The sequence below is a fragment of the Acinonyx jubatus genome, chromosome D4, assembly GCF_027475565.1.
Source record: "Acinonyx jubatus isolate Ajub_Pintada_27869175 chromosome D4, VMU_Ajub_asm_v1.0, whole genome shotgun sequence".
Classification (NCBI taxonomy): domain Eukaryota; kingdom Metazoa; phylum Chordata; class Mammalia; order Carnivora; family Felidae; genus Acinonyx; species Acinonyx jubatus.
Genome location: NC_069391.1, coordinates 49,602,283 through 49,612,260, shown reverse-complemented (window position 1 = coordinate 49,612,260; position 9,978 = coordinate 49,602,283). Strand labels below are relative to the sequence as shown.

Below are 9,978 nucleotides of genomic sequence, written 5' to 3'. Positions count from 1 at the left end.
TCCAGCCCGCAGTCTTCCTGCCCCAGCTTATGGCATGGAGTCCTGCCAAGCAAACCCTCAACTAGCTTCAGGGGGACCGAGGGTTTTTCTTTCTTCGGTGTTAGCACGGGCTTCCCACGCAGGGCGCAGCCAGAGCGCTGCAAACTCCTCGAGAGCATGGGGGGGCCTGGATACTCCCGGGGTAGGAGGGGTGGCGCCGGTGAGTCCGAGCCAGGAAGGTAGGCGTGGGCAAGTATGAGCCTGACCTCCGAGGCTTTGGGCACCTGCCATTTGCGAGGAAGGCGGGGGGGGGGGGGGGGGGGGGGGGGGGCTGGTATCTGAATTTGCCTGGAGCGAGGTTCCCCTTCCGGATTACCTCTCCTCAGACACTCATCCCGCCCCCCAGGCTGGGCGTGGTCTGCTCCTATCCTCGCCTCCCCTCCCCAGGGGGCGGAGCTGGGGGAGGGGTCTCTGCGATCGAGTCACGTCCAACAGGCGGAGCCGAGCACCAGGAGGCCGGCTGGGGAGGCGCCACATCCGGCCGCTGACTCGTGTGTAAAAAGCCGCGACCGCTGCACTTGGCTTCCAACAGTAGCTCTGGGCCCTTCTCGGCTGCAGGGGCAGCTGCTCCAATGCCCCACAGCGGCCATGAGCGTCCCGCATTGGTGGGACCAGCTGCGGGCTGGCAGCTCGGAGGTGGACTGGTGCGAAGACAACTACACCATCGTGCCTGCCATCGCCGAGTTCTACAACACGGTGCGTGCAGGAGTGGGAGCTGGGCTGGCAGGCGGGCTGGAGGGAAGGGAACGTCCCTAGTCGTGGCCGCGCCAGGAATCTGGACGTGGGTCTCCACGTTTATCTGGGGCATTCTGCCTCCAGGGCCAGAATCGACCCGCGCCCCCTCCTCTGCGCTCCTTCCAGCTCTCCATCTGTCTTCTTCGGTCCCTATCCTGACATCTGGGCTCATCCTCCCCCTGTCATTTTCTTCAGATGGTTCTATTGTCTTGTTTGATCCTCACCAGTCCTGAAGCCAGTGGTCCCTGTCAGCCCCTCTCCCAGGAGGATGACTTGGGCTGGTGAACCTGCCGGGACAATTCCCTTCCCCGCCCCCTCCTCCCCCCCAGGATTTCTGTGGCGTGACGCACTTGGGTCGCATTGTGCAGTTTTCCCCTGCATACCTGTTCTAGCAGTCCGGGGAAAGGGGGAGTCCCCTAGCAGGTCACAGGGGCAGGGCCCACTGCTACCGTGCTGACTGGTTCCACCCCACGGGTCGAGCTACTTTGGGCCAGAATCAAGTTAATGACTACTAGTTCTTATTTCTTTGTCTTTAGTTCCCAGTCTCAGTCGAGCTCCAAAGACAATTTCCCCAGGCCTGTGCCCTCTCCAGTGATTAAGCCTGGGGAATGAGAGGGAAGTTTGGGAGTGATGGTGTGTGGGCAAGCTGAAACTACCCCCGCCCCACTCCCCGCAGTATCCCGGGTGTTGGAAGTCTTTATGCGAGGGAAAGCTTGAAGCTAGAAGGAAATGTCTCTTCTCTTCACTGTGCAGCGTGGCTCAGGATTCCCAGACCAAATAGAAGATGCTGCATGGTCCTTTCTGCTGCTGCCTCCCCCCCCCCCCCCCACACCCCCACACCAGGAACTCCTGGTTTATGAGTCACTGTGAATTTGAGATTGTTCTCTAGGATCGCTCCCTAGATTTGCAGGGAGAACATCCTTGGCAGTAGCCTGGAGCGATCTCTGATGGGCTAGTCCCAGCCCTTTCACTCATTGATGAGGAAACTGAGCTCTAGAGAAGGGAGCAGTCATGCTCAGGTTTCTGGCACCATCCAGAAGTCTGTATGGAGTCTCCCCTCCATCCCTTCCTCATCAACACTCCTGCTTCTTATTTATGACCAGGTTAGTTCTTCAAGAAAGCGTGGCCCTCTGCTGTCCGTAGATACTGTGAAAGACAGTTAGTGGAGGTGGCTACAGCTCACCTGTTGTACACCTCCTTTCAGAGCATACTCTCGGGTGTAGACGGGCACACAGGATGGGCTGGGGTGTGGCTGGGCGCTTTCATAGTGGTAACTCATTTTCTCCATTTGTAAGTGGAGAATGCTACTAAGGATTTCACCAGAGACTTAAGGAACAAATGGCAGTTTGGGGACCAGTTCTCACATACCCAGCAAGGTAATTCTCTGTAGAGTCTGAGGCCAGTTGCGATTCAGGCCTCGATACTTGGCCACAAATTGGTCTATTGCTGCTGTGCACTTGCCTTGAAAAGCCCCAGAGCACTGGATGAGGGGAGAGTTTATGTTGTTTTTACTTTTAATCTAGTCCCAATGGAGCTGGGCAGTGAGTGCCAAAGTCTTAAATTTTTTTTCTAAATGTTTATTTTTGAGAGAGAGAGAGAGAGAGAGAGAGAGAGAGAGCGCACACGCGCAGGGGAGGGGCAGACAGAGAGGGAGACACAGAATCCGAAGCAGGCACCAGGCTCTGAGCTGTCAGCACAGAGCCCAATGCGGGGCTCGAACTCCTGAACTGTGAGATCATGACCTGAGTCGAAGTTGGATGCTCAGCCCATTGAACCACCCAGGTGCCCCCAAAGTCTTATTTAGAAATGAACTGTCGGGGTGCCTGGGTGGCTCTTGGATCTTCAGCTGCGGTGTCCATGGGTGATTAGCCTGGCTGGTCCACCTAACAGACTTTATTTTCTGGATACTCATAAACCACATTTGTGTTAGACCAGCAGAGAGCTTTACATCTCAGAGGAGTAGTTGGTCACCTGACTTTGTTGAGTGTAGGTCCAAAGAGTTTAGCAAAAACCATTTCCTTCTTTCTGTTTCCAAGCCCTAGTTATCTCCTGAAGGTTATCACAGGACAAACCGGGCTTATCTCTCTTATATTGAGGAAGACCGTGAACTATTACTTGGTGATAAAACAGTTTCTTAAATCCTCATATTAAGGCGGCAGGTCTAACTATCCATTTTAGAAGAAAATAAGCATTCCTCATTTTAAGGAGAAGTTTAAGGAATTGAATATATAAAGTCCAAAGAAGACTGGGAGATGGATCCAGAACCTTCTTAATGGGTCTTGGGGGCAGCACATCATTACTACAACTTCAATTACTGCCTGCTACATTAATTGTTTGCTAGGTGTTGAAACTCTGCTGTGTACTGTACAATCACCCTAAGCAGTCGGTGCTCATCATTAGATCCATTTGATGAAAGGAAGAAACCAGGGCTAGATAGATCTTGCAACTTGACGAGGTCAAGAAAATGGCAGCATTAGCGTTAAAACTTGGTCCATTTGACCCTACAAGGATACTTCTCCTGAAGATCCAAATGCCACTGCAGCTACCTTTGATTTATCTGGCACAGTACAGGTATATCATTCATTGATTCTTTAACTTGAAACTCCTGCCTTGGGACCTTTTGACCTACAGGATAAAACTCATGATGTTTGATATGAGAGAGTGTGTTGAAAGTAGTTTTTTGCTGTAATTGTCCTTCATTATAAAATGTTAACCTTAAAAAATAAAAGTTACTTTACCATGCGCAAAAATGAGTTTATTTCATAATAACAGAGAATTGCAATTCAGGATAAGCAAGCTGTAGTAAAACCATAGGCAAGTCCAACAAAGGAGAGGAATGTTATCTTATGGAGAAGGAGGAAGTTGGGAGGGGTTGTTTTGAACTAGAGAAAAGCAAGAGTTGAGGGTGATCGCTTCTCATTGGCTGAGTTGCAGGGATCATGGATTTCTTGTGGGAAATGCAATGTACATCTTTCCCCGTGGGGGCCTGTAACTGACCATCCATTTCTGTTAAAGGGTCTTCTGTTAAGGGTCTGTAGTTGACATCAAGTGGCAGGGGCTTCCCCTCCCAGCCTCCCCTTCTAGCATCCCTTCAGTGAGTTTTCCATTTATTAATTTTCACAAAAAGTGATCATGGTAAAAAAAAAAAAAAAAGCTCAGAGTATGCAAGTTATAGTGAAAAACAGGCTTTCTTCCATATCTTTTCAGACCTTTTCTAAGTCGCTGTACAGAACACATGTATTTGTGTATGAACTATGTATGTATAATGTATACATACAATATCTAAGTTTTTATTTAACCCAGTTGAGATCATACTACACAGACTCCTCTTGGTGTCTTCACTTAATAGGGTCTTGGAGTTGGTCCTATATTGGCTCATATAGACTTCTTTTTTTTCTTTACAATGTCTCATCAGTATTCCACTTACTGGATTGACCATAGTTTATTTACCCAGTCTCTTTTTGATGGACAGTTTGGAAGGTCCTGTTTTATTGCCTTCCTCTTCGTTTTTGAGCAGTGATGCAATGAATGTCCTCATAGATGCATCTGGATGTGCTTTTCCCAAGTACTAATCCTCTGTGGGGAATTGCTGCATCAAGGAGAATGTTTACTTAAAGGCTGATCATTATTGCTAAATGGCCCCCCAGAGACCGTACCCTGGTTTATACTCCCAACTGACAATGTTTGGGTGTACAAAGTATTTTGCCTTCAGGCTCTGCAAATCTCTGTTGCCTCAAGTCTTGTCATCATCCTGGGCTTCAGCCAAGCCCAAATATCCCTTCCAAGAACATGTCACACTCTTTCACAACCTTTTGTTGCTTGTGCATATTTTGTACTGTTTCTTCCACACCCAAGTTTTATTGACTTGAGTTCCTTTTTATGTTTTAAGTTTTCAGGCTCTAGTCACGTTGAAGAGAAAGACTCTAGGACTTGCCGGGTCAGAGAAAAGTCGTGTCTGCTTTTTAACCACCGGGCTTTGCTTTTGGGGACTATTGCTGGGCAGTGACTCAGGGGGTCAGAAGGAAATCAACTAGTGCTGAAAAGAGTCTTGAAGCAAAATATATGCCTAAGATCAGCTCATGATTGGTCACCTTTCCAAATTAGGTCTGCCAACAATGAAGATAAGGAAAGCAGTTCTCCTGATAGGCCAAAGCCCATGTCTCCTGTACCGTAGGGCAGAATTACCTAGATCCTGTATCTTTATTATTTATTTACTTTTTGCTTATTAACACTTTTTTTTTAAATTTTTTTTTTTTTTTTTTTTTTTTGAGAGCGAGAAAGAGACAGACACAAGAAGGGGAGGAGCAGAGAGAAAGAGAAGGAAACACAGAATCCGAAGCACACCCCAGGCTCTGAGCGGTCAGCACAGAACCCCTCACGGGGCTCAAACTCACGAACCATGAAATCATGACCTGAGCTGAAGTCAGACGCTTAACCAAGTGAGACACCCAGGCACCCCTGGCCTGTATCTTTTCATCTATAGATCTATTTCCTGGGCAACTACTGTGTTCGTGTCACAGAGACCAGACCTGCAGACGGTCATCGGGTGGTGAAGGCCCTACCAGAGATGTGTCCAAGCTGGCAAGGGTACTATTCATATTCTGCACGGGCTTGGTATACTGTGGGGGAATCTCGCAAGAAGCCTTCTGAGTAGGGTGACCAACTTGTCCTGGTTTGTCTAGGCCTTGCCGATTTTAAAACTGAAAGCCCCATGCCCCGGGAACCCTCCTCAGCCCCGGGCAGACTGGGACAGTTGGCCCTCCGGTGGCAGGAGGGGAACAGAATGGAGGTTTCGAAATCTGCATACTGTTAAGATGCACAGACTTCTGCTCTTAGAGGGGAATGCCCCTTAGCTGTTTATGAACCTCCCGCTCAGGAAATCTTTCAGCCTGTTGCTTTGTCAGCATTTACCCTCTGCTTGGGAAAGCGCACATTCATGTGCGTCAGGAGGACATTGCCGTCTGTTCCTCCAGATTATTTTGGTGCGACACTTACGGAGGAATTCTTGGAATGAGGAAATTTCTAAGGAAATAATTAATACGTTTTAAAATTGTGGTTTCCTTTTAATCAAAAAAATCTGCTCTGCAGACATTAAGCAAACCTATTCTCCAAAGCAGTAGGCTTTAAAAAATATCCCTTGGCTGAAATATTCTTCAACTTGATTGACCCAGACAATGGTAAGGGGAAGTTCACTTCTCAGAAGAGATGGGGCCATTGCATGTGTGTTTTAACCAGGACTTGTTTGTTTTCTCTATTTCTTTAGGAGTTCCTTCCTCTTTTTGTCTTGGGGGGAGTCTCCCTCTAATTTTGCCTTTGTCTTTTCATAGATGGAGGCCTTTAAGGGGCATGGTGAAGGCCAGCAGTCACTGGTAGATCTGGGCTGGGAAGCAGCAGTAATGTGATTTGTGTGTTATTTGAGAGCGTGTATTAAGATGGGGCCTAATTAAATTGAACTCCTTAATACGTGCATTAAAAAAATGTTTGAGGGGTGCCTGGGTGGCTCAGTCGGTTGAGTGGCTGACTTCGGCTCAGGTCATGAGCTCGCGGTTTGTGGGTTCAAGCCCTGCATAGGGCTCTGGGATGACACCTCAGCGCCTGGAGCCTGCTTCAGATTCTGTCTCTCTCCCTCTCTCTCTCCGCCCCTCCCCTGCTCACACTCTGTCTCTCAAAAATAAACAAACATTTAAAAAAATAAAAAAAAAATGTTTGAAGTCCCATGATTTTCCTATAGGTATAATAGATGACTTCATGCCTTTGTGAGCAGTGTGTAAACACATTGAACAGTGATTAATGTGCACATGGCTGGTGGGAATGTAAATGGACAGAGCCAGTTGGGGGTAGGTTGGCAGTAGATGGTTCCACCTGGCTGAAGAGAGGGAGATTGCAAGGACTTGAGGCAATAAAGATATATTGGGATAAATGGGGTGCCTGTCTGGCTCCATCAGTAGAGCATCTGGCTCTCGATTTCAGGGTTGTGAGTTCAAGCCCCATGCTGGGTGTGAAGCTTACTTAAAAAAAGTTACATATATATTTTATATATATCATATATAGTATATATAATATATATTATATATAAAATATATGTAATATATTATATAAAATATATGTAATATATAATAAATATAAGATATATAATACATATATAAAATATATGTACTATATATATGAATATATATAATATATATGTATATAAAAACATATAATATATATGTATATAAAAAATATATATATATAAAATATATATATATAATACTTTTTACCCCAGGGTAAAAAGCAAAATGTCTTCTATCCCCCAGCATTGTAGGAGAGGCTATAAGTTGGAGCTCCTTGCACTGGGGAATGGCTAAATAAACCACTGCCATGTGCAGCATGTAGAGCAAGTGAGGTCAGTCTATCTGAACTAAGATGAAAAGGTTTGCATGGCCTGTTGTTGAACGAGAGAAGGAAGCAGAGTGAAGAAGTTATTGTATGTGATGTGTGTGTCGTCGCATAAATGCTAAGAAAACGACCTGAAGGCTGTGAATCTGAGGTCGACGGTGATCTCTAGGGAGGAGGACAGCAAGGAGACTTTAGCTTTTTTAAACAGGAGAACACGTTTATGTAGAAGGAGAAAGATCAGGTTTTAAGTTACCTATGGTAGAGCAGTTCCATTTTCTCCTTCTCCCCCCACCCCCTTCCTTCCTTTTGTGTTTAACAAAAGGAGAGCCACATTGAAATCATGTCCTACGTGCACAATTCAGGTACAGTTCAGAGCTTTTAGGTAACCACTGAGGAGTTAAGCCAAGGGGGTCAGAGTGTGACTAGGGGGTTGGCGGTGAAAATCAGCTCTGGGCAGTGGAAACAGCTCAGTGCTGGCCCCTGTTCTGTGGGTGACTGCCTCTTTGACCTTGGCCAGCCTGGGAGCCTTTCTGGACCCTCATGTGTTGCCCCTTGTAAAACAAGGGGCGGTCTTAAACCCTCTTATTTTAACTCTTAAAGATCTGTCATTCTTTAAACAATTCCTTAGAAGGTTGAGGCTGTGGTCATGACAGTGAACAGCTTGCTGTGGGATAATGTATGTAGACGGTACACTGTTCCTCCTTACCTGCTTGGTGAAGGAGAGTTGGCCGTGTTTCTAAGACTGGAGACTGTACGCCAGCTGGGACATCTGAGACCATTTATTCATACTCTCACTCAGGGTCACAAGTAGCTCAGGGGCTTCCCATGTGGGATGGAGAAGATCCCCACTGGAACAGACTCACCAGGAAAAAAGTACCCTCTTCTCCAGAATGGTGCAGCCCCGCGGGGGATTTCAGTCTTAGATTTTAACCACAGGCGCCAGCCCGGCTCCCATCCCGCTGCTGACGCAGGATCTGGTTCTCCTCTCTTTACTTACTTTATTTCCCTCCTACCCGGCCTTTCTCCCTTTCTAGAAGTGGTGTCACTTCTAACCGCTCTTGCTCCCAGATAGTGACAGGGACCTGCCTAGGCCACTGACGTTGCCAATCCTTACCTACACACCTCAAGTCCTGGCGTTTGCTGATGCGTTTTGATTCGTTGTGCACCAGTGCAATTTCCTGGGTCTGGTAAAGCCTTTCTACCCTGGTTCCTTCAGTTCACTTCAGACACCCATCCTCTTGGTTCCCCTGTGGCCTCTTCTGTACTGTTCAACATGGGTGACTGGTCTTCTGAAGGATGCCAGGCCCTTGACTTTCTGGACTTTATCTGCCCCATCCTCCTATCTCTGAAAGTTTTTTTCTAGTCTTTTGTGTGTGTGTGTCTGTGTGTGTGTGTGTGTGTGTGTGTGTGTGTGTAATCCTCCCACCCCTCCCATTGGTGTTGCTCTTTTAGACTTAGCTGTGGTCTTCACGTTCTGCATACTTCCTGTGCCTGCAGTCACTTATGAGTCATGATCAGAAGTGAAACTTAAAAAGAGCTGCATGTCCCTACCACTTGGTACCTTCTAGGATGGCCCTATTTGAAAACAAAAACGAGAAAATAACAAGTGTTGGCAAAGTGGTGGAGGAATTAGAGCCCTGGTATGTTGCTGGTGGGAACGTAACATGGTATAGCCACTGTGGGCCACCGTGTGGTGGTTCCTCAATCAGTCAAATATGGAATTACCATTGGATCCGGTGATGCCAGCTTGGGCATATGCCCAGAAGACAATGAGTAGTCAACAACTTGTACATGGGTGTTCGTAGCAGCACCATTCATAACAACCCATTAATGAGTGAAGGATAAACAAATGGGGTATTCAGATGATGGAGTATTATTCAGCCACACAAAAAAGAAGGAAGTACTGATACGTGCTACAACATGATGAACCTCAAACACATTATGCTAAGCAAAAGAAGCCAGACACAAGGGTCATATATTATATGATTCCACCTTTATGAAGTATCCAGAATAGGTAAATCCGTAGACACAGAAAGATTAGTGGTTGCCAGAGCCTGGGGCAGGAAGGAGGGAGTAGAAGGTGCCTGCATACTGGGTATAGGATTTCTTTTTGGGGTGATGAAAATGTTTTAGAACTAGATAGAGGTGATGGGTGTATATTATGAGGGTATTTAAGGACACTGAATTGTACACTTTATTTTTAAAAATTTTTTTTAAATCTTTGATTTATTTTTAAGACAGAGACAGAGCATGAGTGGGGAGGGGCAGAGAGAGAGGGAGACACAGAATCCGAAGCAGGCTCCAAGCTCTGAGCTGTCAGCACAGAGCCCGACGCGGGGCTCGAACTCACGAACCGTGAGATCATGACCTGAGCCGAAGTTGGACACTTAACCAACTGAGCCACCCAGGCGCTCCAAGAATTGTACACTTTAAAATAGTTAATTTTATGCTGTCTGAATTTTACCTCAATTAAAAAAAATTTGGGATAAAGGAACTGGCTATGACCACACCGCTCCCCAAAAAAAGATTAAAAATAAGTTAAAAAAAAATTTCAGGTGAGCCGGCCAGCATGATAGTCACTAGCCACTTGTGGTTGCTGAGCACATGTAATACGGCTGGGCCAGATGGAGGTTGCTGGAAGGATGACATTCATACTGGACTTCAAAGCCTTATGTGAACAAAAGAATGTAAAAGAGCTCATTAGTGATATTTCAATAGTGATTATGTGTTGAAATGATACTATTTTGAGTATATTACATTAGATAACCTATATATATTTTTAAAAGCAAATAACCCCTGGAGAGAAAAGAGGCTTCAATCCACACT

At 46.4% G+C, this 9,978-nt stretch overlaps 1 protein-coding gene across 1 annotated transcript in view; it reads left to right on the top strand.

The window, feature by feature from the left end:
- The first annotated feature begins 463 nt into the window (after positions 1-463).
- The window catches only part of ACER2 (alkaline ceramidase 2), a 34,244-nt gene continuing 24,729 nt past the window's right edge, over positions 464-9,978 (top strand). Inside the window, exon 1 of the mRNA XM_015067710.3 lies at positions 464-735. Within this exon, the coding sequence (XP_014923196.3) occupies positions 628-735 (108 nt within the window). The 5' untranslated portion in view covers positions 464-627. The remainder of the gene's footprint in view (positions 736-9,978) is intronic.